The 21,785-nt window shown below is 36.9% G+C and overlaps 1 protein-coding gene across 3 annotated transcripts in view; it reads right to left on the reverse strand.

The window, feature by feature from the left end:
* Positions 1–21,785, reverse strand: part of CWF19L2 (CWF19 like cell cycle control factor 2) — a 194,476-nt gene that overhangs the window by 151,734 nt on the left and 20,957 nt on the right. For all 3 annotated transcript variants that reach the window (XM_019948742.3, XM_019948743.3, XM_019948741.3), the window contains exons 4-5: positions 12,829–12,939; positions 11,952–12,071 (exon numbers count right to left, since the gene is read on the reverse strand). In XM_019948742.3, the coding sequence (XP_019804301.2) occupies positions 11,952–12,071; positions 12,829–12,939 (231 nt within the window). The remainder of the gene's footprint in view (positions 1–11,951; positions 12,072–12,828; positions 12,940–21,785) is intronic.

Consider the following 21,785-nt stretch of genomic DNA (forward strand, 5'->3'; position numbering starts at 1 on the left):
AGGGCTAGCCCTTGCACACCTGCTGCCAGGCACTAAAAACAGACTGACCAGGGCTGGCCCTCGCACGCATGCCACTGGGCACTAGAAAAGGTTCCCACTAGGGCCATATCTCTTGCGCCCATGGCCGCCAGCTCCCCCACGCACCTGGCGCTGCCGGGGCTCCCACTATCCAAGTAGCCATGCCACCTCCATGCCCTGTCCTCACCAGGACAGACCCAACTGCTCCAGGGAAGCCTCGGGAGCAGACTCCTGTGGGTGGCCCACACACATAGATGGGAATAAAACCACAGCTGAGCCCCAGGGGTGGGGCAACTAAAAAAGAGAAACAAAAATCTTTCCATCAGTTACATAACTGGCAAATTAAATCCCCATAATCAGCTAAGTAGATACTGTGCCTATGGAATATCTGAAAGGACAATGAGTACTCCCACAAATGAAAATGGTCTAGCACTGACACCTGTGGACTTTGGGGGCAAGCACACACATGAGTGGGGCCAGATCAGAGTCTCAGCTGTCCCCACAGGGCCCACAGCAGGTCCAGAGACCAGCACAGAGGCACTGGAGGGTCTCCTGAGGAGGCAGGGGTGGGCTGTAGCTCATGGCAAGGACAATAACAGCTGAGACCCCAGGAAAACATTATTATTACTATTAATTTTACTCAGTTTTGATTCATTCTGTTGTTAAGTCTGTTGTTTTGTTTTTTTCTTTTTCTCTGTTGTTGTTGCTATTGGTTTGGGGTTTGTTTTTTTTTTTTTTACTTTTATTGAGTCTCAATGTTTTTTTTAACATACTTTTGATCTTCTTATATTTCTACTTTTACTTTGCTTTTCTGTTGTTCTGTGCTTTTTCATCGTTTTTTAATATATTTAAAAAATTTTTTTATATTTCCATTTTCCCTTTGCTCTTCTGTTCTGTGGGTTTTGTACCCATTACTATTTTTTTTTTCTTTTCTTTTTTTTGCAGTACGCGGGCCTCTCACTGCTATGGCCTCTCCCATTGCAGAGCACAGGCTCCAGACGCACAGGCCCAGCGGCCACGGCTCACGGGCCTAGCCGCTCCGCGGCATGTGAGATTTTCCCAGACCAGGGCACGAACCCATGTCCCCTGCATCGGCAGGCAGACTCCCAACCACTGAGCCACCAGGGAAGCCCCTCATTTCTTTTTTTTTGAATCATTTTTGTCTGTTTTGTTTTCTTTGCTTTATTCTTCAGTTGGCACTCTGCTTTGATTTTGGTATTTTGTTTTTGTTAGTTTTGTTTTTAATTGTTTAATTTTGCCTTGGGATTCTTTGGCTGTTCTCTTGTTTTCTGGTTTCTTTGGTTCTGTTTTTGTTTCTTCTCTCTGTGTGTGTGTGTGTGTGTGTGTGTGTGTGTGTGTGTGTGTGTGTGTTTGTTTCTTTGTTTTTGCTCATTTGATTTTGCTTTTACCATTTGGAGTTTTGTCTCTTTTTTTTTCTTTAATCCATGACAAGCTGCTTGTGGGGTCTTGGCTCCCCGACCAAAAGATGGGCCTGAGCCTCTGGGGGAGGAGGATAGAGTCCAGGATACTGGACTTCCTGAGAATTCCCAGTCCCAGAAAATATTAATCAGCAAAAGCTCTCACAGAGGTCTCTATCCGAATTCAAGAACCAGCTCCACCCAAATGCCTGCAGCCCCCAGCACTAGTTGCCTCACACCAAACAACAGGCAAAACAGGAACACATACTCACCCATCAGCAGACAGGCTGCCTAAAGTCGTACTAAGCTCACAGACACCCCAAACACACCACATGACATGGCCCTTTCCAACAGATGTAAAGGACTCAACTCCACCCACCAGAACACAAGCACCAGCCCTCCCACCAAGAAGCCTACAAAAGCCACTGGCCAAACCTCACCCACTGGGGGCAGAGACCAGAAGAAAGAGGAACTCCGACCCTGCAGCCTGTGGAAAGGAGACCTCAAACACAGTAAGTTAAGCAAAATAAGAAAACAGACAAATACCTTGCAGATGAAGGAGCAAGGTAAAAAGGCACAAGACCAAATACAAGAAGGGAAATAGGCAATCTATCTGAAAAGAATTCAGAGTAATGATAGTAAAGATGATCCAAAATCTCGGAAATAGAAAGGATCGAGAAGATGAAAGAAATGTTTAACAAGGACCTAGAAAAACTAAAAAACAATCAGTGATGAACAACACAATAACTGAAATTAAAAATACACTAGAAGGAATCAATAGCAGAATAACTGAGACAGAAGAATGGATAAGTGAGCTGAAAGACAGAATGGTGAAAATATAGCAAAAACTAACACACCATTGCAAAGCAATTATACTCCAGTAAACATGCTAAAAACAAAAAAAGAATGGTGGAAATAACTGCCACAAAGCAGAATAAAGAAAGAACAATGAAAAGAATTGAGGACAGTCTCAGAGACCACTGGGACAACATTTAGCACACCAGCATTTGAATTATAGGGGTCCCAGAATTAGAAGAGAAAGTGAAATGGTCTGAGAAAGTATTTGAAGAGATTATAGACAAAAACCTAACATGGGAAAGGAAACAGTCAATCAAGTCCAGGAAACGCAGAGTCCCATACAAGATAAACCCAAGGAGAAACATGCCAAGTCACATATTAATCAAACTAACAAAACTTAACACAACGAAAAAATATTAAAAGCAGCAAGGAAAAAGGAACAAAAAATATAAAAGGGAATTCCCATAAGGTTAACAGCTGATCTTTCAGCATAAACTCTGCAGGCCAGAAGGGAGAGGCAAGATATATTTAAATTGATGAAAGGGAAAAACATACAACCAATATTACTCTATCCAGCAAGGATCTCATTCAGATGCAACAGAGAAATCAAAAGCCTAACAGACAAGCAAAAGTTAAGAGAATTCAGCACCACCAAACAAGCTTTATGACAAATGCTAAAGGAACTGTTATAGGCAAGAAAAACAAGAGAAGGAAAATAACCTACAAAAACAAAGCCAAAACAATAAAAAATATGGTAATAAGAACATACATGTTACTTTAAATGTAAACGGATTAAATCCTCCAACCAAAAGACACTGACTTTCTGAATGGATACAAAAATAAGACCCTTATACATGTTGTCTACAAGAGACCCATTTCAGACATAAGGACACATGCAGACTGAAAGTGAGGGGATAGAAAAAGATATTCCACGCAAATGGAAATCAAAAGAAAGCTGGAGTACCAATACTCATATCAAATAAAATAGACTTTAAAATAAAACTATTACAAGAGGCAAAGAAGGACACTACATAGTGATTCAGTGATCAATCCAAGAGGAAGACATAACAATTCTAACTATTTGTGCATCCAACATAGAAGCAACTCAATACATAAGGCAAATGCTAACAGCCATAAAAGGGGAAATCAACAGTAACACAATAGTAGTGGGAGACTTTACACTTACACCAATGGACAAATCATCCAGAAAAAAAAATTAACAAGGACACACAAGCCTTAAATGGCACATTAGACCAGATGGACTTAACTGATATCTGCAGGACATTCAATCCAAAAGCAGAAAAACTTTATTCTTAAGTGCACACAGAACATTCTCCAGGATATATCACATCTTGGGTCACAAATCAAGCCTCAATAAATTTTAGAAAATAGAAATCATATCAAGCATCTTTTTGGACAACAATGTGAGATTAGCTATCAATTACAGGGAAAAAAACTGTAAATAACACAACACACAAATGTGCTACTAAATAACCAAGAGATCACTGAAAAAAATCAAAGAGGAAATCAAAAAATACCTAGAATCAAATGACATTGAAAGCACAAGGACATAAAATCTATGGGAGGCAGCAAAAGCAGTTCTAAGAGGGAAGTTTATATCAATACAATCCTACCTCAAGAAACAAGAAAAATCTCAAATAAACAAACTAATCTTAAACATAAATCAACTAGAAAAAGAAGAACAAACAAAGCCCTAGGTTAATAGAAGGAAAGAAATCATAAAAATCAAAGCAGAAATAAATGAAATAGAACAATGAAAACAATAGCAAAAATCAATGAAACTAAAAGCTGGTTCTCTGAGAAGATAAACAAAATTGGTAAACCATTAGCCAAACTTATCAAGAAAAAGAGAGAGAGGACTCAAATCAGTAAAATTAGAAATAAAAAAGAAGTTACAACTATCACCACAGAAATACAAAATATTGTTAAGAGACTACTACAAGCAACCATATGCCAAAAAATGGACAACCTAGAAATAACAGACAAATTCTTAGAAAGGTACACCCTTCCAAAACTGAACCAGGAAGAAACAGAAAATATAAACAGACCAATCACAAGTACTGAAATTGAAACTGTGATTTAAAAACTCCCAACAAACAAAAGATCAGGACCAAATGGCTTCACAGGCGAATTCTAACAAAGATTTAGAAAAGAGCTAACATCTATCCTTTTGAAACTCTTCCAAAAAATTGCAGAGGGAGGAACACTCCCAAACTCATTCTACAAGGCCACCATCACCCTGATACCAAAACCAGACAAAGATATCACACAAAAAAGAAGATTACAGGTCAATACCACCGATGAACATAGATATAAAAATCCTCAACAAACTACTAGCAACTGTCATTGTTTGCAGATGACATGATACTATACTTGGAAAATCCTAAAGATGCCACCAGAAAACTACTAGAGCTAATCAATGAATTTAGTAAAGGCAAAGAACACAAAATTAATACAGAAATCTCTTGCATTACTATATACTAACACTGAAAAATCAGAAAGAGAAATTAAGGAAAAACTCCCATTTACCACTGCAACAAAAAGAATAAAATACCTAGGAATAAACCTACCTGAGGCGGCAAAAGACCTGTATGCAGAAAACTATAGGACACTGATGAAAGAAATAAGAAATGACACAAACAAATGGAGAGATCCATGTTCTTGGACTGGAAGAATCAACACTGTGAAAATGACTATACTACCCAAAGCAATCTACAGATTCAATGCAATCCCTATCAAATTACCAATGGCATTTTGAACAGAATTAGAGGAAAAATTTTCAAATTGTATGGAAACACAAAAGACCCCAAATAGCCAAAACAATCTTCAGAAAGAAAATGGAGCTGGAGGAATCAGGATCTCTCACTTCAGACTATACTACAAAGCTACAGTAATCAAGACAGTATGGTACTGACACAAAAACAGAAATATAGATCAATGGAACAGAAAAGAAAGCTCAGAGATAAACCCACACACTTACAGCCACCTGATCTTTGACAAAGGAGACAAGAATATACAATGAAAAGATATTGATAATGATAAGATGATGAAGATAAGATAATGAAGACAGTCTCTTCAATAAATGGTGCAGGGGAAACTGGACAGCAACATGTAAAAGAATGAAATTAGAACACTCCCTAACACCATACACATAAATAAACTCAAAATGGATTAAAGACCTAAATTTAAGGCTAGACACTATAAAACTCTTAGAAGAAAACATAGGAAGAACACTCTTTGACATAAATCACAAGATCCTTTTTGACTCACCTCCTAGAGTAATGAAACTAAAAACAAAAATAAATAAATGGGACCTAATGAAACTTAAAAGCTTTTGCACAGCAAGTGAAGCCATAAACAAGACAAAAAGACAACCCTCAGAATGGAGAAAATATTTGCAAACGAAGCAAGTGACAAAGGACTAATCTCCAAAATATACACACAGCTCATACGGCTAAATATCAAAACAACCCAATCCAAAAATGGGTCAAAGACCTAAATAGACATTTCTCCAAAGAAGACATACAGTTGGCCAACAAATACATGCAAAGATGCTCAACATCACTAATTATTAGAAAGATGCAAATCAAAACTAATATGAGGTATCACCTCACACCAGTCAGAATGGCCATTATCAAGAAATCTACAAACAATAAATGCTGGAGAGGGTGTGGAGAAAAGGGAACCCTCTTGCACTGTTGGTGAGAACATAAACTGATACAGCCACTTTGGAGAACAGAATGGAGGTTCCTTAAAAAACTAAAAATAAAACTACCATATGGCCCGGCAATCCAACTACTGGACACATACCCTGAGAAAACCATAATTCAAAAGATACATGTACCACAATGTTCACTGTAGCACTATTTACAATAGCCAGGACATGGAAGCAACCTATATGTTCATCGACAGATGAATGGATAAAGAAGATGTGTTGCATATATACAATGGAATATTACTCAGCCATAAAAAGTAAGAAAATTGGGTCATTTTTATTGATGAGGATGATCCTAGAGTCTGTCATACAGAGTGAAGTAAGTCAGAAAGAGAAAAACAAATACTGTACATTAAGGCATATATATGGAATCTAGAAAAGTGGTACTGAAGAACCTATTTCCAGGGCAGGAAAAGAAATGTAGATGTAGAGAAAGGACTTCTGGACATGTGGGGGAAGGGGAGAGTGGGACGAATTGAGAGAGTGGCATTGACCTATATACACTACCATGTGTAAAATAAATAGCTAGTGGGAAGCTGCTGTATAGCACAGGGAGCTCAGCTCGGTGCTCTGTAATGACCTAGATGGGTGGGATGGGGTGGGGGTTGGAGGGAGGCTCAAGAGGGAGGAAATATATGTATACATATAGCTGATTCACTTTGTTCTGCAGCAGAAACTAACACAACATTGTAAAGCAATTATACTGCAATAAAAAAATTTTTCATTAAATCAAGTATAAAAAAATAAAATCAGGAACAAGACAATGTTGCCCAGTGTCTCCACTTTCATTCAACACAGTATTGGAGGATGTAACGACATCAATCAGACAAGAGAAAGAAATAAAAGGCATCAAAATTGGAAAGGAAGAAGTAAAACTAACACTATTTGCCCATGACATGATACTATATATAGAAAACCCTAAAGTCTTCACCAGAAAACTATTAAAACTAAGAAATAAATTTTATAAAAGTTCAAAATACAGATTAGCATACTGAAATCTGTTGCTTTTCTAAATACTAGTGATGAATTATCAGAAAGAGAATTCAAGAAAAAAAATCCCATTTACAATTGAATCAAAAAAGAATAAAATACCTGGGAATAAACTTAACCAAGGAGGTAAAGGACCTATACTCTGAAAACTATAGGACAACAATGAAGGAAATTAAAGATGATAAAAGAAACAGAAAGATATACCATGTTCACAAATTGTTAGAATGCTATTATAATGTCCATACTACCCAAAGCAATCCCTATCAAAATACCCAAGACATTTTTCAAAGATTTAGAATTAATAATCTTAAAATTTACATGGAACAACAAAAGACCCCAAATAGCCAAGACAATCTTGAGAAAAAAGAACAAAGCTGGAGGTATCATGCTTGCTCACTTTAGACATTACTACAAAGCTACAGTAATCCAAACAGTATGGTACTGGCACAAAAACACGCACATAGATCAATAGAACAGGATAGGCAGCTAAGAAATGAACGCACACACCAGTGGTTCAATTGATCTATGACAAAGGAGACAAGAATATACAATGGAGAAAAACAGTCTCTGCAGTCAGTGGTGCTACAACAATGGACAACTATATGTAAAAGAATGAAATTAGAACATTCTCTAACACCATATACAAAGAATAAACTCAAAATGGATTGAAGACCTAAATGTAAGAACAGAAACCAGAAATCTCGAAGAAAACATAGGCTAAACACTCTTTCCAATAAATTGTAGCCGTATTTTTCTGGATCTGTCACCTCAGGTAAAAGAAAAAAAACACAGAATAAACAAATGGAACCTAATTAAACTTAAAAGCTTTGACACTGCAAAGGAAACCATCAACAAAAGGAAAGACAACCTACTGAATGGGAGAAAATATTTGCAAATGATATTTCTGATAAGGGGTTAATATTCAAAATATATAAACAGCTCATACAACTCACTATCAAAAAAAACAACCCAATTAAAAAAATGGGCAGAGACCTGAATTGACATTTTTCCAAAGAAAACATACATATGGCCAACAGGCACATGAAAAGATTCTCAACATCACTAATCATCAAGGAATTGCAAATCAAAACCACAATGAGGTACCACCTCACACCTGTCAGAATGGCCATCATCAAAAAGATCACAAATAACATGTTGGTGACGTGGAGAAAAGAGAATCCTAGTACATTTCTAGTAGGAATGTAAATTGGTACAGCCATTATGGAAAACAATAAGAACTTTCCTCAAAAAACTAAAAAAAGAACTACCATATGATCCAAAAATTCCACTCCTGAGGTACATATTCAAAGAAAATGAAAAGACTAATTCAAAAAGATATATGCACACAATGTTCATAGCAGAATTATTCACAACAGCCAAGATATGGAAGCAACCTAAGTATCCATCAATAGATGAATGAATAAAGAAGTTGTGATACATACACACACACACACACACACACACACACACACAGAGGAATATTTCTCAACCATAAAAATAAATGAAGTTCTGCCATTTGCAACAATATGGATGGACCTACAGGATTTTATGCTTAGTGAAATAAGCCAAATACTGTAGTTATTACTTATATGTGGAATAAAATGAATATATAACAAAACAGACTCACAGATAGAACTAGTGGTCACCAGTGAGGAAAGGTAAGGTCAAGGGGCTCAACAGAGGTGGGGGATTAAGATGTACAAACTACTATGTATAAAGTAAATAAACTACAAGGATATATTGTACAGCACAGGGAATTATAGCCATTGTTTTATAATAACTTTAAAAGGAATATAATCTATAAAAATATTGAATCACTAAGGTGTACACCTGAAACTAATACTGTATATCAACCATACTTCAATTAAAAATTAGATTAAATTAAAAATACAATAAAACTTTTAAAGACTTATTATAGGGCTTCCCTGGTGGTGCAGTGGTTGAGAGTCCGCCTGCCTGATGCAGGGGGCGGGGGTTCGTGCCCCGGTCCGGGAGGATCCCACGTGCCGCGGAGCGGCTGGGCCCGTGGGCCGTGGCCGCTGGGCCTGCGCGTCCGGAGCCTGTGCTCCGCAGCGGGAGAGGCCACAGCAGTGAGAGGCCCGCATACCGCAAAAAAAAAAAAGACTTATTATAAAAACTGTAACCATCATTTGAAGAAAGAAAATATATGGATGTTTGAAAACTGGCTTGTCTCACTCATTAGTCTAGATGATTTACTTCTGTACACAATAATCTGAATTCTTACCTAAGCAAAAGTCAAAAATTACTACAGGTTATCATAAATCAGGACTAAATCCAGGCATTTACAGAGCAGCAAAATAAATTCATGGGTAAAAGAATAATACTGTACAATTTCAAATACATTAAAAAAAAAAAGAAGCACCTACAGTTTCCCAAAAAGTTTATAATCTCATAAGGGAAACAGGATAAGACTATTAAACTACAGTGCTTTATAGAAAACTACAAGTACTATATACTAAAGGAACAAATAAAGTGCTATGGGAACATAAAGGAAGCAGAGATATATTTCAATCAAGCAAAATAATAAAAATTTCATCATATATATCAAGTTAGGCCTTGAAGGATAAACAGGATGCAGTCATACAGGGATAGAGGGCATGTACTTAGAAAAATCCAGATGAACAAAAATTCAGAGACAGGAATTTGCAGAGAAATACAACAGAAATTAATTAAACTATTTTGGTTGAGATGCAGATCACCCAAAGGAAAGAGTCCAATCTAATGTGTTTGGACTCTATTTGCAGGCAGCATTTTGTGGTCTTTAAAAGAGAATAATAAATATAGCACCTTTCTTTTCAATCTAGGCTCTGAGCAAGTTAAGAAACATAAAAAAAGCATAAGAAATAAAAGACAAAAATTACCTTTATTGCTAATGAAAGCTAAATTGGAATTTTTCTTTCAGTGAACAACAAATGCATCTGTTAACCCCACAATGAGGCAGATTTTCCCAGGTGTAGAATGCACTGAACCAACCCCGCACTTCATATCATTCCCCACACAATCTCTTCAAGCAGTCTGTTCCATAAGCAGGAAAGGCAGGGCTAAGCCAAGTACACCCAGTTTATTCTTTGCAAATTTTCTAATAGAAAATGTACTTCATATCCTCAAAGACAGAATGAGAAAGGAGGGTGGCATGAACCACCACTAGCAGAGCATCATCCACGGAAAAGGAAATACCACAAACAGCAAAGACACATTCCCCTTAACTTCAATCACTGAAGATTTCTAAACAGAATAATACCATGACAAAAGCTGTAGTTTGAAAAAGTTAGTCTGACATCAGTTGTAGGATGCTGAAAAACAAAAACGTTATTGTAACTGCCCAGGCAAGAATAAATTAGGGCCTGAACCATAATAATATTTAACGTTAACCGGTTCTTAGTTCCAGGGGCTGTCTTCAGTTCACTTCATATATTAACTCAGCTCCAGTAAAGATGATATAAATGAGACAAAGAGGTGAAGACATACAACTAACAAATGGCATTTAAACTAGGAGTAGCAGCAGGAATGGAAAAGATGATTTAGATGCAAAAAAAAAGACAAAAATTACATAAGCAAATGAGCAAGTCAACAGACACTGACTTACTTGAATCAGAGAAGTTTATATAATAAGAAAAGATTATATTAATTAGAAAAGCTGTAATTCAATGCTGGAAAGTTGGTAAGATAAGCATGACAAAGTACTATAGCTTCTTAGGAAAGGAAAGGTAGTTTTCTGTAACAGTATTTCTAAGAAAAACTAATCACTATTTCAATGTATTAAAGATATTCAAGAGTTTACTACATTCCGTTGTTTGATATAGAGAACAGACGAATATGTGCAAAACCGAAGATCATAAGCCAGGGATACCTGAACATACCAGACCATTCATGCCCACAAACAGCAGAGCATGATTTCAGGAGAAAGCATGTAATCACAATGGGTAAAATCAACTTCCTGACTTCATGCAGCTCCTCTTTCTTGCTCTACTACCCACTGGTTACCCCCCTTTGGTACTTTCCCCCTAACTTCCTCAGGTCTAACTCAGAGACAAAACAGAACTTAGTAAAGATATTCCAAAAACCTCTGGCCCCAAAGTTCCAAATGGGCAGCTACTTAATTATAAAGTCAATACAGTTTACCACACCAACGTTTTCAGAATTAAAATCAAACTGGGGAAGAAACAAAAACACAAAACATTGATCACAGGACTTCATAATCACTCTTTCATATTTTTCATTTATTTGTGCCTCTATGTTGCATTCAAAGTCTTGAACTTGATAGACTAAATTCTTAAAGACTATCTTCTTGTTCACTAATTCTGTCTTCAGCTGTATTCAGTTTGTTGCTTCACCATTTTACAAGTTTCTAATTTCAACTCTAATATTTTTCATTTATAATATTGGCTCTTTCTCAAATCCACCTTCTTATTAAACTTTTAACCCTTATTCATATTTTCTATACCTACTATTACTATATAAAGCTATTAAATATTCCAAAAGATAAAGGTTTTATGAGTCTGATTTGGTTGTTTATTGTTTCGGATGACTCTCATTCGTGGACTATCGTTACATTTTCATGTATAGTATGATTTTAGATTATGACCTTAAATGCCATAGAACTTGCTTCTGGGAGACCTGGGAGACCTAATTGACAGTGTCATCCTTTAGAAAGGACTGGTAGTTATTTCTGCCAATCATTTCAAGGCACTACCAACTCAAGAATGCTTTAAATTCTCACCTTGAAGATTTTCAGCTGTAAACCAAATTCTGTACTCAACCATATATGCCCTAGATTTATAAATATAATATACATTTAACCTCATTTCCTACAAAAAAAATTTAAAAGAACATATCACATTTCATAGTTGTTCCCACTGATTTATTAAATACCACCAAAAATAATATCTTACAAGGAAAACTGCATTTACATAAATGTGTATCAGTTAAAGGCAAATCAGAAAAGTAAAGCATTTTAAATGTTCTCTTACCTGTTCAAGTGCTTGGGTTTTCTCTTGCTCTATTTTCCTTATAGTTTCCTTTTCAGCTTTGAGTGATAATGATGACACAGTTTTAACAGACATAAAATCAACAGTCATCCATTCATCCCTCTGTTAAGAAAAAGAAGTCACTTCAATCTAAATTGATTAGAACAACACTAAACACTTAACAATAAATTAGAGATTCTGGAGGCACTGAAACCTGGATTAAATCCCACATGGCTGTATAACTTAAAGCAAGTTTCTTAGTCTCTCTAAGCCTTCTTCTCTCCCCTGTAAAAACGGGTTAAAATACCTACCTTTCAGGAATGTTTTAAGGAGTTAACAAGAAAACTGACTTAAGGCATCTAGCCCAATGCCGGATATACAACAGGCTCTCAAACATAGTTCTTTTCACCTTTCTTTCTTCATTGTTGCTAACAGTGTAAATATAGCATTCTTCCTCAGGCGTATGAACTATAACCCCAAATTTGTGAACTATTCAACTATAAGCGTTGCTAAGAAAATTATCGCATGAAGTGAAGGGAAAGAAAAACTGTGACTGAACTCTACTCGCTGTAGAAAAGTCAGATAGATGTAAAAATACAAGACTTCAAGTACATAAGGGGAAAAGTGCCACTTCCTTATCAACAACCAGAGGTAGGAAACCCTCTGAGGGACTAGAATAGGGACAAATGCTAACTTTCCCACAAGAGAAGAAGGGGAGTGAAAAGGATCAGCAAACAGCATTATTGCTAAAATTACTCATAAAAGTATACTGTTTACAAAGTCTAGTTTTTCTTCTGACTAAATTACAATCATCTTTCATTTTAACATTCACCTACTCTTGTAAGTTGACGCTTTCTTTGTTTAAAATCAGGCGGCTTACCTGAATAACTTCGTTGTCTTCTTTTTCTGACTTTTCATCTTTCACCTTCCAGGCCTTTTCCTTGCCAGAAGTGTGGGAGGAAACAGCCTCAACCCACTCATCTTCAGAGCTCTAAGAATATTTAACATATAAGTAGAATTCTCAAATTTACATACTTCCGCATAAAAACTGTGTGGTTCCACTCTTCCTCCTTTTCTCAACCCTTAAATATCAACTTTGTCTGTGTTTCCAGTCTTTGCCAATTATACTTTTTAATCTCTAGACATTCCCCTTGGGACATTAAATCCACTCTCATGACTTAAACTACCACAACTATACTGATATCTTTCTAATTTATCCACCCAAAGTTTCTGTGATTTAAACAACTGCCTACAATATTTAAACGCCATGCTGAACGCAGTAAGAACAAAAAGTGAACCCAGCACCTACTTCCACAATACTTGATCCTTCTTCTATATATCTGAATTAAGCTACCTGACATCACCAACCACCCACTTACCCGAGTCAGAAATCTCAGGATCATCTTACTCCTCCCATCTAAACCTATGACTGTCATTTCCAAAAGATTTCTCAACTACAGTGAACACCAAATGATTATCATGGGAGTTCACCTCCATCCCTGGCCACAACTGACTGTTTCAGAGGTAGGGACCTGAACCAATTAATTTCAATCATAGCCACTTCTCCAGGAATTTGAAACCAAGGCTAAATGGTTTACTCTATAACAAAGGAGAACTCGAAAGCCATTGGCAGAGACCATTTCTGTCATGAGGCACAGAACTCAGGAAAAATTTACCTATATCAAGAAAAGCAAAAATAGAACTTAGAGGGGAAAAAAGGAAGATGGTAAGAAGATTCATAAAAGCATTCATGACTCTAGTTTGAGCTATTCCTAAAACCCAGGTGCATTCCTATATGTCCTATGAGACGTTTGTGTTCTAATAATAAATCCCTCCCTCTTTTTTTGGGGGGGGGGGGCTGGTTAAACCAACTTAAGTTTGGTCTCTGCTACCTACAACCAAGAGTCCCAACTAATATATACTCCTTCCTCCCCATTCTTAAAGCAGCAGCCCTAGATCAGATCTGCTTATCTCTCACTTAGACAACTGGAAAAACCAAGTTAGTCTCCAAAATCCCAGTCTTTCCTGCTCCCTTTCATTCTCCAACCCCCACCCTAAATACCTTTAAGTATCATAAAAGGCATGTCTGACCACAGTACTCCTCTTCTTTGACTCCCTGTCATAAAGACGACTGTTACGCCTTTTCTTTCCTACCAATAGAACCCAATTTCATTTGGAGATGTAATGTGCCTCCCTTGCTGGAGAGTGAAACCTTAATCAAGTCTCCAATAAGGTGGAAATGAAAGTACTATTTAGGACTTTCTGGAAGTTACAAAAAAGAGGGCATCCTCGTTCCTGTTATCTACACTAAGAGGTACATTTTAAAGACAATGGAGGAACAAAACTAGAAGACTTGGTCCCAGAAGACCACACTAAATTGCCTACTTGATTTCTTCTATATGAAAGAAAAGTTAGAGATTGGTTCAAGATGGCAGAGTAGAAGGACGTGCGCTCACTCCCTCTTGCGAGAGCACTGGAATCACAACTAACAGCTTAACAATCATTGACAGGAGAACACTGGAACTCACCAAAAAAGATACCCCACATCCAAAGACAAAGAAGAAGGTGCAATGAGATGGTAGGAGGGGCACGATCACAATAAAATCAAACCCCATAACCACTAGGTGGGTGACTCAAAACTGGAGAACAATTATACCACAGAAGTCCACCGACTGGAGTGAAGGTCCTGAGCCCCATGTCAGGCTTCCCAACACGGGGGTATGGCAACAGGAGGAATTCTCAGAGAATCAGACTTTGAAGGCTAGTGGGATTTGACTTCAGGACTTCAACAGGACTGGGGGAAATAGAGACTCCACTCTTGGAGGGCACACACAAAGTACTGTGTGCACCATGACCCATGGGGAAGGAGCATGGGTCTAGACTCAACTAGACCTACCTGCTAGTGTTGGAGGGTCTCCTGCAGAGGCGGAGGGCAGCTGTGGCTCACTGCAGGAACAAGGACACTGGCAGCAGAAGTTCCAGGAAGTACTCCTTGGTGTAAGCCCTCCCAAATTCCACCATTAGCCCCACCAAAGAGCCTTTACACTCCAGTGTTGGGTCGCCTCAGGCCAAACAACCAACAGGGAAGGAACTCACCCATTAGCAGAAAAGAGGATTAAAGTTTTACTGAGCTTTGCCTACCAGAGCAACACCCAGATCTACCCACCACCAGTCCCTCCCATTAGGAAATGCACAAACTTCGTAGATACACTCACTCACCAGAGGGCAGACCGCAGAAGAAGAACCACAATCCTGCATCCTGTGGAACAAAAACCACATTCACAGAAAGATGGACAAGATAAAAAGGCAGAGGATTATGTACCAAATGAAGGAACAAGATAACACCCCAGAAGAACAACTAAAGAAGTGGAGATAGGCAACCTTCCAGAAAAAGAATTCAGAATAAGGATAGTGAAGATGATCCAGGACGCAGGAAAAAGAATGGAGGCAAATACCGAGAAGATGCAAAAAATGTTTAACAAAGACCTAGAAGAATTAAAGAACAAACACCTAGAAGAATGAAAAAACAAACAGAGACGAACAATACAATGACTAAAACGAAAACTACACTAGAAGGAATCAACAGCAGAATAACCGAGGCAGAAAAACAAATAAGTGACTGAGAAGACAGAATGGTGGAACTCACTGCCACAGAACAGAATAAAGAAAAAAGAATTAAAAGAAATGAAGACAGCTTAAAAGACCTCTGGGACAACATTAAACAAACCCACATTCGCATTATAGGGGTCCCAGAAGGACACGAGAGAGAGAAAGGACCCGAGAAAATATCTGAAGAGATTATAGTACAAAACTTCCCTAACACGGGAAAGAAAATAGCCACCCAAGTCCAGGAAGCGCAGAGAGTCCTAGGCAGGAGAAACCCAAGGAGAAACTTGCCGAGACACATAGTAGTCAAACTGACAAAAATTAAATACAAAGAAAACTTACTAAAAGCAAGAAGAGAAAAATGACAATCCACATACAACGGAACTCCCATAAGGTTAACAGCTGATTTCTCAACAGAAACTCTACAAGACAGAGGGGAGTGCCACGATAAATTTAAAGTGATGAAAGGGAAGAACCTACAAGCAATATTCCCCAGGAACAATCTCATTCATATTCGACAGAGAAATCAAAAGCTTTACAGACAAGCAAAAGCTAAGAAAATTCAGCAACACCAAACTAGCTCTACAAGAAATGCTAAAGGAATTTCTCTAAAGGGGAAACAAAATAGAAGAAGAGGACCTACAAAAACAAACAAAAAACAATTAAGCAAATGGTAACAGGAACACACATTTCGATAATTACCTTAAACGTGAACGGATTAAATGCTCCAACCAAAAGACACAGGTTCACTGAATGGATACAAAAACAAGACCCATATATATGCTGTCTACAAGAAACCCATTTCAGAACTAGGGACACATACAGACTGAAAGTGAGGGGATGGAAAAAGATATTCCATGCAAATGAAAATCAAAAGAAAACTGGAGTAGCAATACTCCAATCAGATAAACTAGACTTTAAAATAAAGAATGTTACAAGAGACAAGAAAGGACACTACAAAATGATCAAGGAATCAATCCAAGAAGAAGATATAACAATTATAAATATATATGCACCCACCATAGGAGTACCTCAATACATAACACAAATGCTAACAGCTATAAAAGAGGAAATTGACAGTAACACAATAATAGTGGGGGATTTTAACATCTCACTTATACCAATGGACAGATCACTCAGACAGAATATTAATAAGGAAATAAAAGCTTTAAACAACAAAATAGACCAGTTCAATTTAATTGATATTTATAGGACATTCCATCTGAAAAAAAGATTACACTTTCTTCTCAAGTACACACGGAACATTCTCCAGGATAGATCACATCTCAGGTCACAAATCAAGCCTCAGTAAATTTAAGAAAATAGAAATCATATCAAGCATCTTTTCCAACCACAATGCTGAGATTAGAAATAGATTACAGGGAAAAAAACGTAAAAAACACAAACACGTGGAGGCTAAGCAATACATTACTAAATAACAAAGAGATCACTGAAGAAATCAAAGAGGAAATCAAAAAATACCTAGACACAAACACAATGAAAACATGATGATCCTAAACCCATGGGATGCAGCAAAAGCAGTTCTAAGATGGAAGTTTATAGCTATACAAGCCTAACTCAAGAAACAAGAAAAATCTCAAATAAACAATCTAACCTTACATCTAAAGGAACTAGAGAAAGAAGAACAAAATCCAAAGTTAGTAGAACAAATCATAAAGATCAGAGTGGAAACAAATGAAACAGAAACAAGAAAGCAATAGCAAAGATCAATAAAACTAAAAGCTGGTTCCTTGAGAAGATAAACAAAATTGATAAACCTTTAGCCAGATTCATCAAGAAAAAGAGGGAGAGAACTCTAATCAATAAAATTAGAAATGAAAAAGGAGAAGTTACAAAGGACACCGCAGAAATACAAAGCATCCTAAGACACTACTAAAGCAACTCTATGCCAATAAAAAGGACAACCTAGAAGAAATGGACGAATTCTTAGAAAGGTATAACCTTCCAAAACTGAACCAGGAAGAAACAGAAAATATAAACAGACCAGTCACAAGTAATGAAACTGAAACTGTGATTAAAAATCTCCCAACAAACAAAAGTCCAGGACCAGAGGGTTTCACAGGTGAATTCTATCAAACATTTACAGAAGAGCTAACACCCATCCTTCTCAAAGTCTTCCAAAAAATTGCAGAAAAAGGAACACTCCCAAACTCATTCTACGAGACCACCATCACCCTAATACCAAAACTAAAGATACTATAAAAAAAGAAAATTACAGACCAATATCACTGATGCAAATGGAAAAACCCTTAAAAAAATGCTAGCAAATAGAATCCAACAACACATTAAAAGGATCATACACCATCATTAAGTGGGATTTATCCCAGGGATGCAAGGATTCTTCAATATATGCAAATCAATCAATGTGATACACCATACTAACAAATTGAAGAATAAAAACCCTATGATCATCTCAATAGATGCAGAAAAAGCTTCTGACAAAACTCAACACCCATTTATGATAAAAACTCTCCAAAAAGTGGGCATAGAGGAAAACTACCTCAACATAATAAAGGCCATATATGACAAACCCACAGCAAACATCATTCTCAACAGTGAAAAACTGAAAGCATTTCCTCTAAGATCAGGACCAAGACAAGGATGTCCACTCTCGCCACACTTATTCAACATAGTTTAGGAAGTCCTGGCCACAGCATTCAGAGAAGAAAAAGAAATAAAAGGAATACAAATTGGGAAAGAAGAAGTAAAACTGTCACCGTTTACAGATGACATGATACTATACATATAAAATCCTAAAGATGCCACCAGTAAACAATTAGAACTCATCGATGAATTTGGTAAAGTTGCAGGATACAAAATTAATGCACAGAAATCTCTTGCATTCCTATACACTAACAATGAAAGATCAGAAAGAGAAACTGAGGAAACAATCCCATTCACCACTGCAACAAAAAGAATAAAATACCTAGGAATAAACCTACCTAAGGAGGTCAAAGACCTGTACTCAGGAAACTATAAGACAATGATGAAAGAAATCAAAGATGACAGAGAGATATACCATGTTCTTGGACTGGAAGAATCAATACTGTGAAAATGACTATACTACCCAAAGCAATCTACAGATTCCATGCAATCCCTATCAAATTACCAATGGCATTTTTTACAGAACTAGAACAAAAAAATCTTAAAATTTGTATAAAGACACAAAAGACCCCAAATAGCAAAAGCAATCTTGAGGTAAAAAAATGGAGCTGGAGGAATCAGACTTCCTGACTTCACACTACACTACAAAGCTACAGTAATCAAGACAATATGGTACTGGCACAAAAACAGAAATTTACATCAATGCAACAGGATAGAAAGCCCACAGATGAACCCATGTACCTATGGTCAACTAACCTATGACAAAGGAGGCAAGGATATACAATGGAGAAAAGACAGTCTCTTCAATAAGTGGTGCTGGGAAAACTGGACAGCTACATGTAAAAGAATGAAATTAGAACACTTCCTAACACCATACACAAAAATAAACTCAAAATGGATTAAAGACCTAAATGTAAGACTGGATACTGTAAAACTCTTAGAGGAAAACATAAGAACACTCTTTGACATAAATCACAGCAAGATCTTTTCTAACCCACCTCCTAGAATAATGAAAATAAAAACAAAAACAAATGGGACATAATTAAACTTAAAATCTTTTGCACAGCTAAGGAAACCATAAACCAGAGGAAAAGGCAACAGTCAGAATGGGAGAAAATATTTGCAAATGAAGCAACTGACAAAGGATTAATCTCCAAAATATGAAAACAGCTCATGCAGCTCAATATTAAAAAAACAAGCCAATCAAAAAATGTGCAGAAGACCTAAATAGACATTTTTCCAAAGACATACAGATGGCCAAAAGGCACATGAAAATCTGCTCAACATCACTAATTATTAGAGAAATGCAAATTAAAACTATGAGGTATCATCTCACACCAGTTAGAATAGGCATCATCAGAAAATCTACAAACAACCAATGCTGGAGAGGGTGTGGAGAAAAGGGAATGCTCTTGCACTGTTGATGGGAAGGTAAAATGATACAGCCACTATGAAGAACACTATGGAGGTTCCTTAAAAAACTAAAAATAGAATTACCATATGACCCAGGAATTCCACTACTGGGCATATACCCAGAGAAAACCAAAATTCAAAAAGACACTTGCACCCCAACGTTCACTGCAGCACTATTTACAATAGCCAGGTCATGGAAGCAACCTAATGCCCATCAACAGACGAACAGATAGAGAAGATGTGGTACATATCTACAATGGAATGGAATATTACTCAGCCACAAAAAGGAACGAAACTGGGTCAGCTGTAGAGACGTGGATGGACCTAGAGACTGTCATACAGAGTGAAGTAAGTCAGAAAGAGAAAAACAAATATCCTATATTTATGCATATATTTAGAACCTAGAGAAATGGTACAGATGAACAGGTTTCCAAGGCAGAAATAAAGACACAGATGTGGAGAACAAACGTATGGACACCAAATGGGGCGGGGGGGGGGGGTGCGGGGGATAAATTCGGAGCTTGGGATTGACATATATACACTAATATGTATAAAATAGATAACTAATAAGAACCTGCTGTATAAAAAAATAAAATTCAGAAAAAGAAAAGTTAACTATTTTTAGATTCTATATATTTTATATTAACCAATGGCTATTCTGGGGTTCTCTAATAACACAAATGAACCTAATTTGATGATATACTCCCTACTGAAGAATTCAAACTTCTTGGTTTACAAAGTCCTATCAACTCTTACAATTTCATCTCCATTCACTCTCCTCTTGTTTTATAATCTAATATTGTTAAGTTACTTATAGTTGTATTTACCTATGTACATACATAAACACACACATGCACACACAGACACTTTTATATCATGTTATCTCCTACTTCCACACCTTGCTCTCACAATTCCTTGTGCACACACACCTCTATATGCCAGGGTGATTCTTACTCATCCTTTAAGTCTGAACTCAAGCATCATTTCCTCAAAACCTGCATATGAAATCCTCCTTCCCTTAATACCTTGACATGCCTTGGCATCATGAGATTACATACTGGAAGTATGTGTCTGTTTAATTATAAAATGAGTTCCCCAAAACTTTGAACTCTATATATTTGTATTCCCCATGTATATAAAAAATGTCTGGCAAAGAGCTGGCATTCAATAAATGCGCATTAAAATTAACTCAATCCACCCTTGCAAAAGCCCAAGTCAGAAACTTTAAGCAGCAGCCTGCATTAAATACTAGGTACTGAATGAAAGAAGCATATGTGATACAGCTAGTACTCATTTTTCATTTACACAACGACAACTGGACCATTCTGTACAACTCTCCTGCCTCCATTCCCTATTAATTTTGTTGCTAATTTTCACTATTATTCACTCACCTCACCACTTCAGCATGACTTATGTTCCCCTCTCCCCATGCTATGACCTAAGTTCTCCTGCTGTTTCAATCCTCGACCCTACCTTGAAGAACTCATAAACCATCAACGTGCCTCTTGACCTAAGATAGCTCCCAGGACTCTTCTTCTCATGTGTAGCCATCATAATTAACCACACTCCTAATCCCATCTAACAGTCAAAACCTAAATACAGGACCAAGACAGAAAAGTGTCACCAATAAAAACATATGTAAATGTACATATTATATATATATATATATATATATATATATATGAAGTATTACATATGTATATAAAATACATTTACTTATATTTGCATAATACACATAAAATGCATACATTTTATATTTAAAATATAAAGTACCTACATAAATACATATATTTCTCAAAGATACTTGAAGACTTCTGCACTAGCCGTGAAAAAATAAATGCTACATCAGACTAGAAAAATATACAGAAATGGAAATAAAATTAAAAATATAAGAAACAACTGTTTTTAAACATTGAATCTCAGTTGTGCAGGACTATGATCCCTGAGAAAAGGCAAACAAATGAGGTGAGTGCTACAATTACACTCTACTGCTTTTTGCCTAGTGGCACTTTCTAGACCATGGCACAAGGCAGGGTAACTCAAGCCCAATATGACAATCTCACTGAGATAAGAAAACAGAATTTTTACTTTGTGATGGCTGAGATAGAGCATCCATGAAAAGGGAGCTACACAGAGAAAGAACTCCAGAAAACTATATAAGAGACCCCTGTAGTCTTTAACTGAATATCAAAC

The sequence above is a fragment of the Tursiops truncatus genome, chromosome 8 (genome assembly GCF_011762595.2).
Source record: "Tursiops truncatus isolate mTurTru1 chromosome 8, mTurTru1.mat.Y, whole genome shotgun sequence".
NCBI classification, from domain to species: Eukaryota; Metazoa; Chordata; class Mammalia; order Artiodactyla; family Delphinidae; genus Tursiops; species Tursiops truncatus.